The 20446-nt window shown below is 42.5% G+C and overlaps 1 protein-coding gene across 22 annotated transcripts in view; it reads left to right on the top strand.

The window, feature by feature from the left end:
• FHOD3 (formin homology 2 domain containing 3) overlaps positions 1–20446 on the top strand; it is a 456221-nt gene that overhangs the window by 254868 nt on the left and 180907 nt on the right. For all 22 annotated transcript variants that reach the window (XM_082699502.1, XM_082699490.1, XM_082699491.1 and 19 more), the window contains exon 6: positions 12909–13003. In XM_082699502.1, coding sequence (XP_082555628.1) covers positions 12909–13003 — 95 coding nt within the window. The remainder of the gene's footprint in view (positions 1–12908; positions 13004–20446) is intronic.

The raw sequence follows: 20446 nt of genomic DNA, 5'->3' as shown, positions 1-20446 counted from the left end.
AATTTTCATTGATGCTACACTGTCCTTAAAGCAGAAATCGGGGGAAGCATCGATGTACTTTTTCTCTTCTCCTGCCCTGCAGTCTCTGTTTTCTTGCAGGGAAGTGTTCCCCAGCCTTTAAGGTATGTCTCTGTTGCCCTCTTCCATGAAGCCTTCTCTAATTAAGCTCCTACGGCCCCACCCTTTTCTAAATTGGGGTGTTTATAAACCCCATCCTACTTCATCCCACCCCGCTTGGGTCTGAGTGCTCTCTCCAAGCCCCGTGCCAATGGCCTCTGTCATCCCAGGGTAGAAGTAGGCCACCCAGAGGGTGGTACCCCTTGAGTTCTGCCTCCTGTGTGTTGCCTCTGTAGGTCAGGGAAGGAGATGCTTCTCCAGAGGCACTCTCCAGCAAGCCCTTGTCATGGACTCATGGTGCCACCCTGGGTCCCTGCACAGAGGAGCAGGGTTTGGATGGAGCCCAGGAGAGGAGCAGGGTGGGCAGGTCACTGCTGGGCCTGTGGAGTCTCTGATTTAGTGCTTCTCTGACTCTGAGATGCCTTGGGAACAGGGTGCACATCTGCTGTGAAGTCACTGGCTGGAAGTTCTGGAAGGTCATCATAGAGCACATCATTAGAGCGACTGTTCATTTCGTAGAGAAATTAGGGGTCTGCCAAAACTTTTTAGAAGCTCAAAAGCTGCTAAAGTGTGAAGACTATCTTTCTTCCTTTGGTTTCTCCTTATCTAAAAAGTGGAGGAATGTGGAAAGGCAGGGCCTGAGAGAGGCTGGGGAGCCTAGGTGTGACTGAGGCCAGAGAAGCTGTGGCAGTGACGAGGCTGTTGGATGGCTGGTGAAGCCTGTTGAAACTGAGCCTGACACACTGGGGTTTGAACTTTGCTGCTGGTTGGAAGGTGAAGGAATAGGCCAGCAAGAGATGGGCGTGTGTGAGTGGTATTGGGTGCAGATGGGGCTTGGCTCCATAATGACCTGGTGGGAAGGTCCACCAGGACGAACAATGCCAATGATCCTGTTCTAGGGAGTCTGGGTGGGAGGACCCTCCTCCCTTCTCTGGATCTTACTGGTGAAGCTTGCAAGTGACAAATGAGGCTCTTAGGCCTCATTTATTTTGAAACTTATCTTGGGGACCTTTTGGGCATTCAGGGATGAGGGGAGGTTCGTCATTTCTCTAAGAGTGCTTTGGAAAATTTGCATTGCGAATTCTGCTGAATGTCAGCTGCGGACTCAAAACTTTGACACCTTGTTGGAGCTCTTTGTGCTGATTACATTCTTGTCTCTAGTCTAGAATTGGCAGCTTCTTCTTAATTTTCATACGGTAATCAGTGTTGAAAGAGTATTTCTTTGACAATTGCCCCTGGGGATAACTGGGCCCAGGCTTGTTATTTAGGGCTGACAGTTAAGTGCAAGAGCATAATAATAACTCAGACTCCAAGGTCTCCACTTAGTTCCAAGAATGTCAACATTATCAACCTCTTTTCACTATTTCCTGCGGGGGAATAATGGAAATTGGGGATTGGCAGATCCATTCCAGAATTAAGGAAGAGTTTGTTTTCATGGTCTGATTCAGAGAACTTGAAATCTGGTGTCGGAGATGAATTAGCCCTTCTCAGAAGATAAGGTTTTAACGGTAGTCGGTAGTCGTGGTTTTCCCCTCTCAGGAGGTAACTTTGACTTGAGCAGTCTCACTGCCGATTGTCGGAGCCCCTGCTGGGTTCTGGTTGAAGAAAGCCGTGTCAGTCTAGTGCTTCCATCTGATTTTACCCGACGCCTTGACAACACCCATCCTGATGGACGCAACTTGATGGGCAAGTTACATGTCACCCTCCCCCACCTCCAGAAAATACCGTCATGACCAGTAGTAGCAGACAACTGCCCTTGTGGTGGGCAGTTTTTAAATTTTTTACAGCTTATTTTTCTCCACCTTGGGTTAAATAAACAGTGATTTGTGGTCACATTTTCAAACAGTGAAGTGAAATACCTAAGGAAATGGTTGTAGACCAGGCTTACCTTCCTCCTGCTCTTGTGAAGAGAAAACCTGGAATGGTTAAGTGCAGTAAATAAGTCTGGAGGTGTAAGGGACAAGCCTGACTCCAGTTAGTCCTGTGTTAATTTCCTGAAATCGACTAAGAGAGCAGGTTTCAAGTGCTCTCCCCACACACATATATTAACCATGTGAGGAGACAGGTTAATTAGCTTGACTGTAGTAATCATTTCACCGTATGTCTATCCCATCATCATGTACACTTAAATATACCCATTTCTTTATTTAAAAATTTTAAGTCTCAGGAAAAGAGAATGATAAAGTACACAGTATACAATGTAAATGTTTAATTTGGGTAAAATGTATACAACTAAAGAAAGGTTCCTTATGCTATTTCTATGACTTTTTTTTTTTTGTAATTTTGAGATTATATCAAAATGAAAAGTTATCTAAACATGCCAAAAAAATAGTAGGAAGGGGATGTAGAAAAGTAAATTGAAATACTCTGACTTCAGTGGGCAGAGTCTTTTGTTTCATGATGGAACTGTAGGGTCAGCATGTAACTGGATACCTGGTTTACAAACCAAGCCTTCTCTAGCACATAAAAGAGCAGTTTTAGAGTAAAGCGCGTGCTATATCCCTACTTATAATGGCATTTTAAACAAAAGCAACAACACTGCATTTAAGATACATGGGCCTAAATCGTATGGACTCCCCTAAGAAGGTCATGTAGCTCCTGAAGCTCTGTGAACACCTGTGTTTGCTGAACACCTGTGACCTATAATGTCACTGTAATATCAAATAAGAGGGAAGAATGGGTGAAGGGTTTATTAAAAGACTACATGGGGCAACAATGTTTGCGCTCTTTGTTTAAAAATTTGGAGTGATTCTGCCAGGAAGGAATTACCTTCCAGCTTCTTCAATGGCATTTTTGGCATCTTTGGCCAAAGAAAGGACATGAACAAGCAGGCAAATAACTGATTTGGAACTGTTTTCTTGCATGTGTTTGGGGTGTAAGGTTTTTTTTGTTTTGTTTTTTTAAAGAAAAATTACATCTAGCTCTGGTTTGTAGAATGTATGTGTATTTTATATATTCTCTTAAATGCAAGGCATGGGTAATGAATTCAGAGTTGATGGGCTTAGTGTTGAAGTCCTTCGATGGTGGCAGAATGTTCAGAGGCACAGGAGCCCAGGGGATCTGGGCCAGAAGCGAAAGGCAAGCAGGTGAGCTGGGAGGTGAGGGGCCCCAGGCTCATCCTGAGGTAGGATGGAGCCGGAAGGTTTTCCAGCTTCAGCTGATGTGTTTGATGTTTTGGGAAATTGGGTGGTAACAACATCTACCTTGGATAAGCTAAAGAGTGGGAGTTGAGGTAGGGACACCAGCTGGGATCCGCAGTGGCTGTAATTCGAGAAATACAATGAAAGCTGGACCTGAGGCAGTGATGGAAGACAAGATGAATTTGCAGCCTGTTTCAGAAGACAAATTGAGGGAATTAGGTGACTCATTGGATGGAGGTGGAAGATAAGGGAAGGAGTCTGGAAGAGTAGATTCTAAACTTTTGTGGCTAGACTCCTACAGGAAAACAAATTCCTATTTATTTATAATGGAATGAAAACAGTCCTTATCTGAATAAATGAAATGTACTCTATTTTCTCTTGTGTTTCCTGAAAAAAAATATATATCTATATATATAGATATATATCTGGTCTGGAATCACTAGGTTGATTTCACAACTCCCTAGGGGTGTTCGAAAATGCAGGTTTGCACCTGAGCTCCAGTATCCAGCCTGGGTGACCCGGTGCTGTGTGCAGGAGGCAGAGTGGGATAGGGGATCCAGTGTTAAGGTTGGGGAAGCAGTCAAAATCTAGCGAAGCATCTGGGAATTATCTGTTGATCATGTTAGGATTCCTTTTAAGAGTTCCTGGAATAAAAGACCTCTAGCTTTAAAAAAAAAAAAAAATAGATGGAAAATAAAAGAGGAAGGAAAGAAAGTAAAAATGAGAGAGGAGGGAAGGAGGAGAAAGGTTGGAGAGGGAAAGGATTGAAAACTATGGGGTTTAACTATGGGCAGAGGTCAAGTTCTGGTGGACATGACTCCCCCAGGCCCTCCACCTCCTAGGACGTCCTCTCTCCAGGCCACTTTCCGTGTGGTGTCACTGCTGCAGTTCTTACTCTAAAAGCAGAGGAGGGAGGGGAGATGTGGTTCTGGGTTAGATGAAATGAGAAGTAGTGACCCTGTCTCTCCCATCAAATGTGACCGTAAACCTGGGGTAAGCATGTAGGGCTAGTCAACACTAGTCAAGAACTCTGAAGAGTAAGTGGCAGATGCGGGGGAAGAGTCTAGATTTTGAAATAGCATTGAACTTCTGGTACTTTTAACATTTTTCTTGTATTCTCTGGTCTGGACTCCAATCAGCCTGAAACCCAGAAGTGGGCATTTCTGTGGATGGAGAGCATTCCAGAGGAAGCCTTCTGCTTTTGGCTTAAGTAGGAGGAAAAAAATGTCTCCAAACATTCAGGGTACAAAAGCGGCCCATGTTTCTAATTTCTTTCTGTGTTACATTGCACCCCAGCCCCTAGGGAATGGCAGGCCTAGAACAGCCAGAGCAATGTGTGACCCATGGGGGCCTCTGCAGCACCTAAAGCTTGGAGGGAGGCATAGCCTTTCTCACCGAGAGAACTGTGGTCATGGGAGGGTTCAGGTGAACACCTGTTGTTTTCTTCCCTTGGCTCCTCACAGCGTGGCTCCAAATGAGGGCATAGTCACAGAAACTAAGAGGCAGAATAGGGTATATGATGGCCCAGTGTTCTGGCCAAAGGACTAGGATGAGGAGTCCCGGGGAGCCTGGAAGTATCGGGGAGATGCTGAAGGTGAGGCTCAGGAAAGTTACCTGGAGACTTTTCTTAGGAGCCCTGGGTTCCCACAAACTGTACGTGCATAAATCTGACCCTACACGGTTTACAGGAGAACATGAAAATGCAGCAACAAGGTAGGTCATGTCCAAGTTTCAAACTGGATGGGGCCCATGCAGGATCAATCCAAAAAGCACAGTAAGAACTTTGAAAACAGAACTGGCATTAGAAACAGAGCCCATGAAAGGCAGGTCAAAACTTGTGGCTTGAGTTGAACCAGGCTAATTGTCGGCTTAGACAAAAATGTCAACATTTTCTGTAAAATTTAAACAAAACCCAGAGCCTTAGAATTTTCAGAGTGTCCAGGAAACAGTCCAGAATTACTTGGCATACAGTAAACTAGAAAATCTCAACCTGCATGGGAAAAGATAAATCAACAGAACCCAGTGCCAAGGCAACATAGAGATTAGATTTTTCAACTACTTTAAAGCAGCCATTCTAAAAATGCGTCAGGAAGAAAGGGTGACACTTAGATAGAACATCTAAGCAAAGGAAGACACAGAAGATCTAAAGAAGAACCAAATCGAAAATATAGGAATGAAAACTATAATAACCAAAATAAAAAGCTCACTAGATGGGCTCAGTAAACGATTTGGAAATGATAAACCTGACCTTAGATGCACCAATAATTAAGCATAACTGGCTTAATCATGGCAATTAAAAGGCAGAGATAATCAAAATGAAAACATAGGACCCAACTAAATGCTAAATGCCTATAAGAAAGCCACTTTAATTATAACACTATAGGTAGTTTTAAAGCAATGTGATACAGAAATAATACCATGCAAACATTAATTAAAAGAAGGCCATGTTAATATCCAATAAAGTAGACTTTAAAGTAAAAAGTATGGGGCGCCTGGGTGGCTCAGTGGGTTAAAGCCTCTGCCTTCGGCTCAGATCGTGATCCCAGGGTCCTGGGATGGAGCCCTGCATCAGCCTCTCTGCTCTGCAGGGAGCCTGCTTCCTCCTCTCTCTCTGCCTGCCTCTCTGCCTACCTGTGATCTCTGTCTGTCAAATAAATAAGTAAAATCTTAAAAAAAAATAATAAAATTAAAAAGAAAAAAAGAGAGAGAAAGGACAAACAAGGGATATTATAATGATGAAAGGGGTCAATTCACCCAGAAAAGAAAAACCTGTAGACCTTCAAAATACATAAAGCAAAAACTTAACTGAAATAAGAAGTAAAAAAATGGTCAGTTATAGCTGGAGACTTGAACATTCCTTTCTTTGGTAATCCACAGAACTGGTAACCTGAAAATCAGCAAAGCTATGATAGAGGAACTAAACAGCGCCCACCAACCCCACCCCCTCACCCTAGCCAACCAGCTCTGAGTGTCTTAGCGACTCCGCCCAGCTATGGTAGGGTACACATGCTCTTCCAGTGCACATAAGACATTTACCAAGATGGACTGCCTCCTGGGCTGTAAGACAGACTATGGCAAACTTAAAGAAAACTATATGATAGGTTTTCTGACCATAATGGAATTAAACTACAAAAAACAAAGAAAATAGGAATATTTCATTCTGCTTAGTAATTGAGCAGCATACTTCTAAATCACCCCTGTGTCGAAGAGAACTTCCCAATGGAAATTAAAAAGTATTTTGAACAAATTAGAAATAAAAAGATCAGAAACCATGAGATGCAGTTGAACTAATGCATTCAGGGAAATTTTTAGCATTATGTGCTTATTCTAGAAAAAAATAATACTAACATTCACCTTAAAAAACCAGGATTAAAAAAAGAGCAAAACCAGAGAAAGTAGAAGGAAAGAAATAATAGAGTAGAAATTAGTGAAATTGAAAACAGAAAAACAATAAGAAATCAGTGAAACAGAAAGATAAATTTTTTAAAATGAAAAATGACCAGGAATGATGATGATGGGAAAAAAAAGTCATTATTTGCCAACATCTGGAATGAAGAGAGGATATCATGACAGACCTCACAGACATTAACTGAGTAATAGAATACTATAAACTATTCTAAGCACATAAAATTGATACCTTAGATGAAATGGACCAACTCCTTGAAAACCACACACTGCCAATGCTCCCACAACATGAAATGGATAACCTGATTAGCTCTATTTTAACTATTATTAACAGTGTCTACTAAAGAAATTGAATTTGCAGTTACCAGTGTTCTTAAACAGGAATCTACAGACGCAAGTAGTTTCCCGGTGAATCTAAATATTTAAAGACAAAATAAAACCCATTTTATATGATCTCTCCCAGCAAACAGAAGCAGAGGGAATGCTTCCCCAAATGCTTCATTTTATGAGGCCAGAATTACCATGATAGGAGATGAGACAAAGAGAGGGCACTACAGGCCAATATATCTCATGAATCAAAATGCAAAAATAAAAGCAAAAATCCTCAGCAAATATTAGTAAATGCAGCAGCATGTAATCAGAATAATGCACGAGGTCCAAGCGGGAATGCAAGGTTGGTTCAAATATCTGAAGTTCACTCTTTGTAACCTACCAAATTCACACTGTGAAGAAAAAAACCACATGATCATGTTAGTTGAAATAGAAAAAACATTTGACAAAATTCAGTATCCACTTATTAAAAAAAATTTAACAAACTAGAAATTGGGGGAAACTTCTTCACCTTGATGAAGGGTGATGTTAAAAAAATCCTATAGCTAATATCGTAATTGTGGAAGACAAAATGCCTTCCCCCAATTATTGAGAAAAAGCAAGGATGTCCACTTTTACTACATCTGTTGAATTTTGTGTTAAAAATCTTAGCTATTGCAGTCAGGCAAGGAGGACAAAGGAGGTTATAACTTGAGAAAGAAAAAATGAAATGGTTCTTGGTCACAGACAGCATTACTATCTATGTAGAAAGTTCTCAAAAATCTACAAAAATGAAACCTAAAAAGCCCTAGAATACATTTTAAAAAGTTACAGGATACAAGGTCTACACACAAAAATTAATTTTATTTCTATATGTTAGTAATAAGCAGTTGAGAATGGAAAAGTTTTCAAAATATAATTCCTCATCACTCCAAAAAGTGTGAAAGACTTAAAATTTAGCATAAAGTCACATACAGAATCTGTCAACTAAAAAGCACTGATCAAAACAATCAGAGGATTCAAATTAACAGACACGGGTGCCTGGATGGCTCAGTGGGTTAAAGCCTCTGCCTTCGGCTCAGGTCATGATCCCAGGGTCCTGAGATGGAGCCCTGTATCACATTGAGCTCTCTGCTCAGCAGGGAGCCTGCTTCCTCCCCTCTCTCTGCCTGCCTCTCTGCCTACTTGTGATCTCTGTCTGTCAAATAAATAAATAAAATCTTTTTAAAAAAATAAATTAACGGGGGCACCTGGGTGGCTCAGTGGGTTAAGCCTCTGCCTTCAGCTTAGGTCATGATCCCAGGGTCCTGGGATCGAGCCCCGCATTGGGCTTTCTGCTAAGGAGGGAGCCTGCTTCCCCCTCTCTCTCTGCCTGCCTCTCTGCCTACTTGTGATCTCTGTCAAATAAATAAAATCTTTACAATAAATAAATAAAAATAAATTAACGGACACGATGGTTCATGGAGTAAAAGAATCAACCTAGCAAACACGTCAGTTCCCAAAGTTTATCTATAGGCTTCATGTATTTCTCATACTTTCAGAAAGATTTTTAGTAGATTTAGATAAGCTATTTCTAAAATTTATATAAAAAGGCCAAAGGACAGGAACAGCCAAAACAACTTTGAAAAGGAATGAAATTGTCGGAATCATACTACCTGATTATAAGACTTACTCTAAAGTGTGGTATTGGCGAAGGGATATACAGATGAATGGAACAGAGAATCCAGAAGGAGATCCCCCCCCCCCCCGCCACAAAATAACCTGTTGATTTTTTTTTTTTTTTTTTTTTTTGCCAATTGGCAAAAGCAATGAAATAAAAACAGAATAGGCTCTTCAGAAGGTATTCGATCAACTGGATATCTGTATGGGGGAAAAAAAAATGAATCTCCGTCCACACCTGACAACTGACACAATTTACCCCAAAGGGATCCTATATCTAAAGAAGTAAAATTACAAAATGTTCAGAGAAAAACACAGAGCATTTTGATGACTTGGCCTGAGGCAGAGGGTCTGCTCCCCCGCTCAGGGTCTTTGAAATTCTTCCAGTGTGTGCTTCTGTTCTGTAGACAAGGATCTGCAGCCTTGAGGTGGACGATAGGACTACCATTCTTGAGCATGTACTCTGAGCCAGTCCTTGTTCTAACTCAATCCCTACAGCACCCCTGTGAAATAATACTGCAGTATTACTGTCTTACTTTCCAGATGAGGAAGGCGAGGCACAGATATTCACGCGTATACCTAGAGCAAAGTCTCCCTGGGGCCAGAAGAACAGATGCTCTGGGCAGTCTGTTCTCAGACCCAGCCTGTTACCCACCACTCTGTTCCGACAGCCTCCTCTTTCTCCTCCTTTTGATCACTGCTTTTCATGGCTCCTGTGACCCAGGCCCTCTCCTTTTTCTTTCCGTATGACTTTTATTCACGGGTCCACATTTAGGTTGGCGGGTTTCAGGGATTAAACCGGCGCGATATTAACCCACTTAAATCTATTTAGCGCCCTCTTGTGTCTGCAGCGGATTTGACAGGAAGCCACGCTTCCGCCTTAGGGCTAGGGGACAAAAGATGTAGAGGGAAAGCTTTGGATGATCAAAATAGGACAAATCGGTGCGATCAGAATCTTGAATTCCATTAGACATGAACTTTCTGGCGAGTTACCTCCAGTGTGGTTTGTTGATAAGAATAGAATCTTGGAAGGAAGCTGGTCACAGAAAACGTACAGAAGTTCCAGTTGGCTTTAAATCTCAGTTGGCAGCCTTTTGTAGCAAGTCCTTGGCCTTCTGGACATTCCAGTCCTCCCAAAGGATGCACCGCTCCAAAGGCAGAAGAGTGGATGGCCTCCCCCATGCCTTTAGGCTAATTTAGAGGCAGGGGTTAAAATCTGTCTCTGGATTTGCTTCTTCAGCGGAAGAACTAGAATGTGAAAAGGACAGAGTTGCACACTCCCCTTCCCTAGAGATTTGCCAGTTTGTTTTGAGTGGGAGAGGAGGAAAGAGAGGGAGAAAGGGAAAAATGGGGTAGAAAGTACTGAATTCTTGGTGCTATTCCCCTAAGTGGGGGCTGTAACTTCCTGAGGGAAGGGGGGAGCACATTGAGAGTGATAGGCTAGGAAAAAATTCTGAAAACTGAGAAGAACTCCTAACACTTTGTATTACACAGTCTAATTTTGTTCCTTTTGTGTATTTATTTACTTTTCTATTATAGACATAATTGATGCCTATGATGGAAAAAAAAGATTCAAAGAATAGATACCCAATCGCTTACTATTTCATCTGTTTTCCTTCCTTTCGATTCATGAAGATTTGCGTGTTTCATCGCAGAATGCCATATTTATAATTCTCTACTTTTTAATTATCAGAAACATTTTATGGGTTAGGACATAATATGTAGTCATTTACCAAAGCTGAGTTCTAGAACTTTGATAGGTATTTAGGTCCTAGTTAATCTTAATATTACAGGTGACACTTTAGTGACTATCTTTGCTGCTGCTTCATTACCGCCCCCCCCCCCCCCCCCACTTAGGGTTATTTCCTTAGGACTGATTCCCGAAATTATCATGACAGAGAAGAGCTTGGAGAAGACTTTCAGGCTCCCAGCACTAATATAAAGGCGCCTGCCCACCCTGGTTGCAGGTGAGCTCCCCCTTGGTATCACTGGCGTTTTTAGAGTACATTCCTGTACTATTCAGAGCCTTGTTACTGTTTTTGTTTTTTTCTGTCAAGTGGGGGTAAAAATACCCATTGCAGAGGGCTATTGTATTAATAATGCATATAAAATATCCCCCCCGAATGTGGCACACAGCGGGCATTAAATAAATGGAAAAAAATTTAAAACAATTACAGCACTAAGTAGCCTTCTTACAGGATTTGTATCAGTTTCTTTCCACCCATAATGTGTGAAGTTACTTGTTTAACTCCCTAGCATTTGATACCTAATTATTCCTTTAAAAAATACTTTTACTGAGGGGTGCTTGGGTGGCTCAGTTGTTAAGCATCTGCCTTCAGCTCAGGTCATGATCCCAGGACCCTGGGATCGAGCCCCCACATCGGGCTCCCTGCTCAGTGGGAAACCTGCTTCTCTCTCTCCCCCTCCCCCAACTTGTGTTCCCTCTCTTGCTGTCTCTCTCTCTGTCAAATAAATAAATAAAATCTTTAAGAAAAAATACTTCTGGTGATTTAACTGAAAATGCTATCTCATTGTTTTAATTTTTTTATTACAGTGATGATGGACAAATTTGTGTATTATTGTAAACTAGCTTGTCATCTCTTATGAAATGCTTTTGACTTTTTCTCTTGGCATTTAGTGTTTTCTTATCAATGTATAAATTATTTATAATAAATTATTTAAACCTTTATCATATTTGCTCTCCTATGTCCGTTTATCTATAATAGCTTTACATTAAACTTGGTTTTCATTATACATTCCATCTTTCTTATGAAGATGGGAAAGTGATTATGATTGTGATCTCTTCCTTGTAAATTCTGTAGATGAGTTTTTAACCGAGTCTACATTTCTTGCAAGTGATGACAATAGTATGTATTCATTTCCAACCATCCTACCTTCCTTTAATTTTTATGTCTTTTAAATTTGCTTGAAATGCTGTAACAAATAATCATGGGAATTAATGGGCATCATTCTTTTACTTTTCCTGATTTTAATAGCACTATCTCCAGTCTTTCACCATGAAATAGAATATGAATCTGCTATTTTCAAAAATGCAATTTTTTGTGTGTCAAGAAAATGCTCGATATTTTAAAATTTTGACTTTTTAATATTTAAGGGCATCATTTTTCTCAATGATTATGTGGTTTTGTTTGATCTTTTGTTGGCTAAAATAACAAGTATTTTTTAACATCACATATTTCTATGCTTGGAGTTAGTGTCTACTCACTATTTTGTGTTTTACTATTTTCATTCGGCCCCATTTTCCTATGATCTATGTATAACTGTGTATGTGCATGAGTGTATATAATAAAAGAATGGAAGAGAGATCCATATATTAAGAATGATTATCCTTAAATTATGGGATCATGAGTTATTTTCACTCTTCTGTGTTTACCAGTTTTCTGCAATGAGATGTCCTATGTGACCAGGAACCAAAATGTTGCTTAAAAATGTCAATCCTATGCCAATTAATTATGGGTGAAAGAAGATTTGGGAGGTCACACATGATTTAAGGACCTATTCAGCATATGTAACTTCTGTTTGTTCATTATCTAGTATCCAAATGGTGTTTTTTAAATTAAGGGAACTAAAAAATTAGAATTAATAATCTTTTTAAAAAAGGTAGTAACATGACCTGTATTTTCTTTCTGGTGAATAAAGATAATACATAATGACTATCGTTTGCTTAAGTAGGAATCTGGGACTTTGTGTCTGACAAATGATTTTTCTCATGCTTTCTGACATTTCTTTTTTTAAATCTGAAAAGTCTTTTAGAGGAATTGCAAATAATAAAACACATATTTATCTCTTCCCTGAAGGATTAAAATTGTATGAGCTTGGGATGGTCCTATAGCATCTGAGGCCTTCCAGGTTGCTTTTTAAAAACTTGATTTTTCCTCTTGGTCCCAGTGGGAGGCCACAACCCAGACACCATCCGAGGGATAGGGTTGCCCTGTCTGGGACTGCACACAGATATAGAAACATACAAACATGCATTTATACATCAAGATACACAGAGACAACAATCACTAGATTTCGTACCTTAATTGCATCTTCCAAACACCAGGAATAGCCCTTGCTTCCACTGCTATGGTCAACACTTCCTCTCTGAGATGAGATTTAGCTAATCTTGGAGCTCAGGAAATCTATCAGGTTTGGTTCGTGCCACACTGTGTGCTTACCATATGAAGTTCTCAGCTGACATTATTATGTTCCCTGAAGATTACACGTACATGTAAAACTATAATGTCTCCTCCTTTTTTCTCTTCTCTTCTGTAGCTTTGGGCCAGATTATGTTGTATGTGGATGGGATGAATGGAGTAATAAATCACAATGAAACCATTCAGTGGCTGTACACTCTCATTGGGTCAAAGGTAAGAGAAGGTTATAGTTGAACATTTTATTCAGTTTGCATGTCATACACCTTTCTTTTTATTCTCCTCTCTGAGATGGTTTTGCGAAAGAAATCCTGTTCCACTTGGTTCCAAGCCCTGTACCAGTACAACTGAGGACTACTGTTTTATATGTATAAAAACACACTCAAGTTGCAAAAACCTTTTGAAATTTTTAACGCATTTTATGTTTTTTTTTTCTTTTAAGCTTTAATCGGGTGCTTCTGGCACCTCTGTTTCTTAATGCTTAATTAAAAGACTGTATCATCGATACAGTATCAATCTGAGCTGCTCTGTTTCATCTTCATGTATGTTCAGTGACTTAAGGACAGATTTTTGTGTGTATGTACGTATATGCTTGTTCCTGTATGTAGTTAAAGGTGAGGCCGCCTTTCAACTCTACGATAGTTAGAAAAGTAATTGACATTGAGTGAAGGTTGACCAGGCGCCATGGAAGGGGCTTTATGAGCATTATCTCCTTTAACCCACCTAGGACGGTGATAAGATAAATAACATTACCCCATCCATAGCTGAGAAAGTAGCAGGGACAACCCTCTCATTTCCCCCATGGATCTCGGCATGTGCGGACTTTATCCAGGCAGGATGTGGCCTGAGGCCAACACGCTCTGGAACTGTGCCACTAAGGAAAGCTACCCTTCGCTTGGGGCATACCAGAGGTGCGGCAAGGCTCCGGTGTGGTCGTCCCTGGGTCTGCCTGTGGGGCCACGGGAGACCCCTCCCATTGAGGAGGAGTGAGAAGGGATCCTGTTCGGAGCAGGTGCAAGTGAAGCTAGGCTGGAGTGTGGTCAGATCTGGGGTGAGGGTGGGTGGGGCATCACGGAGGAGATCCACGTGAGTGTGGTGGGCGACGTGGTCAGGCAGAGCAGCGTCTAGAGAGCCTGGATGGAGGCTTGAACCTGACTTCCACACGTCACAGAATCAACATAACGTTTTGGGGGTCCGTGGAGAGCACGGGGGCAGCCCAGACTGTTCCCCATCCCCATACTTGCTCCCACACCCACTTTGGCAAACCTCTCAGGGCTGGTGTGCCCTAGCCTCTAGCTCCTGGTGACGAGTCCCATTCCTTAGCCCGACCTCTCCCATTACCTGCTTCCCAAAGACTCTGCTGTAGCTCAGGAGTGCATGCTCAGCCCAGATTTGACTTTGAGAACGGATCCTGTTTGAGGTTTATGTTCCCTACAGACTTCCAGAATCCTGGTGGTGGCGCCCTTGTAGAGTGGGGAGGGCCTTTTCTCTGTGTGTGGCTCTGATATGCAGGACTGCTTGGATCCCAGATCCATGGTTGACACTTAACATCTCCCTCTCAGTTTTACTTTTCCTCTTATTACTGTTGATAGATCTCCCCATCCCATTTCATAATAGAAATAACATAGTTTCTCTCAGAAGACTGACAAACTTTTCTCTCTCTCTCTCTCTCTCTGGCTTTGTTTTCTATGGAAAATAGAAATGACTCTATTTACACCCTGCTGTGGGAGACCTTAGATGCTGAATGAAATGCCGGCTTTGCCTGGTCGATTTAGCGAGGCTGAGGGAAGATTTATATCTTTTCTCTTATTTCAGTGTTTTCTGTTCTTTCCTCAGGCTGGGAGCCTTCCCCAACCTTCATATTCTATTGGAAGCTGCTCTCTTTCCAAGGCTCTCTGGTTGGTTTTGAAGACCCCACAGTCTAGGGAGATAGAAGGAGATTCTGCAGTAGAAATGGACTTTTGGTATATGTGGTAGACAAAGAAATCGTTGAGTGTGTCTGGGTGGCCCAGTCGGTTGAACGTTTGACTCTAGATTTCGGCTCCAGTCCTCATCTTGCGGTAGTGAGATCAAAGCCCGAGTTGGGCTCTGCGCCGGGTATGGAGCCTGCTTAGGATTCTCTCTCCCATTCCTGTTGCCCCTCCCCTCCTTCCAGAAAAAGAAATCTTTGTAGCTTTATTACAATTGTGATAAAACACCAATAGCCAGTCCTATTTCTAAAGGGAAACAAAACCCTAACATACTTAAAGTAGGAAACGTGAGAGCCTTTTAGCTCATCAGCAGGAAGGGGCCTAGAGTGAAGGCAAAATCTAGGTGATGGGACGAGAGGAAGAAAGGGAGCATGCAGAGAGAAAGGCACCGAGATAAAGGGGGAGATGGAGAAAAGTGAGAGGAGAGATCCCAGGGCAGGACAAGAAAAAGAGAAGAGAAAAAGGAAACAGGCCGAACAGAAATCATTTCTCTGCTCAGTAGATGAGAGGAGGGCTCCGAGTGTACTGTGTTTCAACACCATCATGTCGATGTTTCTTGGGAATTGAAAGGACACCTCCTAGGGTGCCTGGGTGGCTCAGGCAACTAAGCCTCTGCCTTCAGCTCAGGTCATGATCCCAAGGTCCTGGGATCGAGCCCCGCACAGGGCTCTCTGTTTAGTGGGGAGTCTGCCTCTCCCTCTGCCCCTCACCCTTGTTCGTGTGTGCACACACACTCTCTCTCTCTCTCTCTCTCTCTCTCTCTTTCTTTCTGTCAAATAAATAATAAAATCTTTTAAAAAAGTACTTCCTTATTGCCTTTCTAAATAACATGGAGAAATCATAAAATTCAAAGTCTTCAAGAATGAGTGTGTAGGAATTCGCCTCCCCAGCCTCCTTTTCCTGTTCAGCACACGTGTATTTGTGACCTTGGGCATCTCTCCCCGGGCTCTGTGTCTAGGGTAGAGTGATCTCTTCCTTCCCAGCTGTGGATTCAGTGCTGGTTTGTTCTCCATCTTTCATTTCCCAAAGGAGGATCCCTAATAGTCTCTGGCTTCTGAGCCCAACCCTGATCCAGTCACTGTGAAGGTGAGAAAATAGAGCCAATGATCAGCCTGAGCCTTGGAGCTTACCGTGTTATGAGAGAGGGAACTGTGGGGACACCTGCTGCCCGTGTCCACTTACTGTGATGTCAGATGAAAGTATCGCTCTGCTCCCCATGGAGTGCTTGGTTCCGGGCCAGTGGTTGAAAGTCAACAGTGGCAGCAGTCATGAAACTGACCTTTGCTGTAATTCTCATGATATCACCTTTCATTTGCAAAACAGTGGTGGTGTCCCCTGACATTCCCCCCAACCCCCATGCCTGGGTAGCAAGGAATCTTCAAGAAGCATGGCTGTACCAACCTGAAACCCTTAGGTCTTGAGAAGGAAGCCTCTATCCCCTTCTTACACATAGGTTTTCCCCCATTCACATTAAGAAATCAGGCCCTAGGGATTTCTTTTGACTAAATCTGATTTCTCAGAACCCAGAAGGTTTGCCTTAAGATCCTGTTCTTTTGCCTTAAACAGGGACAGAGCTGATGCATGAAATCTTGGGTTAGAGAAACTTTGTCATTCTGTTTTCATAATTCTTCATTTTCCTTCCATGAAAGGCAACAAGATGTGATTTTGCAGCCTGCCAGGGGCTCATTGTGCAATGCATATTTGCAGATATTTGAGACTCCTAGCCAGAGGAGAAAATGAGGCAATTGCAGCCAAATAATCACTTTTTTAAAAGAAAGGGGGAAAAAAGGGTTTTCAATAAAGTGTTTCATTATATTTACACAGGCCCATCTTTAAGCTCCCCAGTCAGAGGTAAGAAGCCCCTGTCCGTCCCATGACTACTCACCCAGCATGGGTTTTTTTCTTCTTCATACATCTGGAAGTCTAATTAATTGAGGTGAAATGATTCGGCTTGTACAGCCTGGCCTTGTGTCACTCCAACACGGAAAGTCTGTCTCTCTCTGTGGATCCTCTTCTGGCCATCAGGGAGGCCCCAGGGCCCCCCACCTCCCGTGGGTTCTCCAGGGATGCCTCCCGATGCCGTCATGGAATCTGCACTCTCTGGACGACTGTCCACTTTGGCTCACCCCGCTGTCTCCATTTTTCTGTCCGTGCTGTGGAATCTAATTTTTCTCAGCTGTGCCCCAGGGGGCCGATCACCGATCTCTGGGCCTCTTTCGTCGTGGGTGGGGACAGGCCTGCTTGCACACTGTCAGTATTGTGAGATGGTGACACCTGGTCACAAGTTGCTGTGGAAACAGAATAATGGAAATATGGGGACATTTTTTGGAAAAGCCTCTTAGGTTTGGGTTTCTCTTTATGGATGCGTGAAAGGGTCACAGTTTTGAGTGTGGGCAGCCAGGAGTCTGGTATGGCCTCTGGCGAGAAGAGAGAAGTTGGATATTGGGATTCTTTGGCAGGAAGGCTTTGACACACTGGTTTTGAGGTGAGGGTCATGTCCACAAGGAGGGCTGAGACAGTGCCTCCATGGTATCCGTTGCTCCAAGAAGAGGAGAGGAGATGCAGAGAGCCCTGTGGTCTCAGGTCATTGGCATGCCATTGCTGTATGATTCGTGCAGATGCCCCCCAGGGGAGTGAGACTGGAAGCTCTCTCTGAGTTACAGAGCATCAGACAGAACCCTGGCCTTGGGGAGATGGCAAAGTCCAGTTAAAGACATGATATTCACCAGCCTCCTTCCTGATCCTTTTAGAGGCAGAGGGGGCGCCATTGCTGGGCCCTGGAATGGGTGAGAAGCCTTCCTTCCTGGGACCTGCGTCCACCTTTCTGATATTTATCAAACACTGTGCACTACTGTTGGGAGCAACACACCCTCAGTTCCCCCCTAGAAGCTCTTTGAGCATTGAAAGGCCATTATCATGTCATCCTGTCCAAGCTAAGCTTGATGGCATCCGCAGATAGTCCTTGACAACATAATTTGCAATTCCTCAGAACACTGGATACAGCATCCTTCTTCCACAGATCTCACTTTTGATTCTTGAGGCTTTTCCGCAACAGCCCTGGGTGCTGGCTCACATTAGACTGATAATGCCCTAAACCTCCCAGGAGTTTTGTTTTTGTTTTTCTTATACATCCTTATTTGCTAGTTTCTTTCATTCTGCATCTCTATGATTTCCACCTAAATGCAACCCTTTGTGTTTGTTCCTGTTGATATCAGGTCAGAGTTCCGGCCTCAAGATTAATTTGCATTTTCCTTTGGCCATATATTCCGTAAGTTGTTAATTCTAGTTTTATTTAACATACATTTAATAAGCAGAGCTTATTTGTCATTCACCAAAATTTCGATATAGGCAAGGAATGCATAAGCTTGCAGGATGACACTTTTCGGTCATTTTAGGGCTGTTTTGGTGCAGTTAGTGGAAGGCACCAGACTCTGATCATCCAGCCTCATTTCTTCATGGAGTTCTAAGGCCAAAGTCTAGTTGCGCTGCATCTGCAGGTAAGCCCAGTTCTCTGAGACCAGATACACCTGTATGATCTTTTGGGTGGATTGTTTTTTCATCTATAGAATGAGGATAATAATCTGTAAAATGGGAAAGGAAATAATAGTGAAGAATATATAAACCACTGATTACTGTGTCTGCACACAAGCGCCCTGTGTTGTGAGCTAACCTCTCTTTCCCCACAACTCCTACCAACTTCCTGTTTTGAAAAGGGAGGTAGGCTCTGCTTGCCAGAACCTGCTCACCTGGAAACTGCTGGTCCCAGGGATTTCCTTCTTTTTTCTAAGTGCTTATAAGACATTCATCCAGAAAGCCTTCAGAGCACATTGCCAGGGATCAATACAGGGTTTAATAAAGTGGGGGATATCAATTTTCTACTTCATTGATAATCCATTTTCTGAAAATTGGGACTTTGCCTTGTTTGAGGTGTCTACCTTGTAAAATCTCAGGACGGCAAATATTCTGCTCACTTCTTAGCATCATCAGGGATCATGTTCATTAACAGGTTCCAGTGTAAAAACTGAAATAGAGTTGCCATGTTGAGAAGTCATTATCTGGATTCCTGTTCTCACTCTAGGGGAACATCTGACATACCATAGTTTGAGGTGCAGAATTTTCCAAGGTTTTTAATCTCTGCATCTTTGGATCCGCCCATGAGGAAATGAGGATTGTGCGCCTTCGTTAGAATCATTTTACCTTCAGAAGGACACTAGTTAAGATGTCCTTACATCTGGCTTCTGTCCAGGAAGAGGAAGTTTTAGGCTCTTAAAATGTTGCCTGTGATTGACATAAAAATATGCTTTGCATGGCTAAAACTGATTCACTCTCTTTTCCTCTGTTGCATTTTGGGCCATTTCTGTTGACTTAACAAGTTAACCTATTCTTTGCTCAGCTGTGTGAGTCTTCCGGATGAACTTGGGAAATACGTTCTTCATCTCTTTTACAGTGCTTTTTGTTTCTAACATACATTTGTTTCTAACATCTGACCCTTTCTAGTTTCCCTACCCTGAAATTTCTCATCTGTTCATGAACCTTGTCCCCTTTTCCATGGGAGTTTTTAACATATTGATTGGTGTGATTTAAAGAATTGCAACACTGAGTTAAATCTGGTTCTGTTGCTTGCTTAGTTTCTTGATAGCAGGGGTGGACACTTGGGGTTTTTAGAACTTTCAGTGATTTTTGTCATGATCAAACAGGTAATAGTCGTGGGGCGCCTGGCTGGCTCAGATGATTGGGCATCTGCTTTCGGCTCAGGTCATGGTCCTGAGTCTGGGGATCAAGCCCCGCATTGGTCTCTCTACTTGGTGGGGGGTCTGCTTCTCCCTCTCTCTCTCTCCACTGTCTGCCCTGCTCTGCTTGTGCTCTCTCACTCTCTCTGTCAAATAAATAAATAAAGTCCTTTTTTAAAAAAAATTATTTATTGGACAGAGATCACAAGTATGCAGAGAGGCAGGCAAAGAGAGAGGAGAAAGCAGGCTCCCCGCTGAGCAGAGAGCCTGATGTGGGGCTCGATCCCAGGACCCTGAGATCGTGACCTGAGCCGAAGGCAGAGGCTTTAACCCACTGCACCACCCAGGCGCCCCAATAAATAAAGTCTTTAAAAAAATTTTCCTTCTTAAAAAAAAAAAACAGTAATATTCTCTTCGTATAAAACTTTAGAAATACAAAAAATGTCAAAATGGCCTGAAATACTTCTATATAGATGGAAGATACTTAGGATACTTAAGATAAATACTTCTACATAGATTTATGTGATCCCTTGGATGCCTCATCTGAGGATAATCTCAGTGGAAGAAAAAGAAAAAAAAAGAAGAGAAGAAATAATTTCACTCGATATTATTTTAGGAAGATGTCGGAGGGAGAGACCAGAGATTTGAACCAGACCTTATAGGAGCCAGGATGCTGAGGGGACCCTATGGTCCAGAATGGGTCTCCAGACACAGGGCTGGACAGGAGCTCATTCAGTCTCCTCTGAGATGATCCACTGCAGGGAGCTGATTTGTGGTAGGAACCATAACTCTCAAGAGGCTTGTTGATAAACGAGGATAGTACCTTACTAGTTGACCTAGGCAAGATCCCCATGAAACCGGAGCAGGGGGTGGGACTGTGACCCTTTTGATCTGGTAGGACCTTGGGTTGAGGACTAGCTGCTATGTTTGGGCAACTGAAGAGGCTAGAAACAGGTGGT

Source organism: Mustela nivalis (assembly GCF_964662115.1).
Source record: "Mustela nivalis genome assembly, chromosome: 14".
Taxonomy (NCBI): Eukaryota; Metazoa; Chordata; class Mammalia; order Carnivora; family Mustelidae; genus Mustela; species Mustela nivalis.
This window is presented reverse-complemented; position numbering and strand designations above follow the sequence as displayed.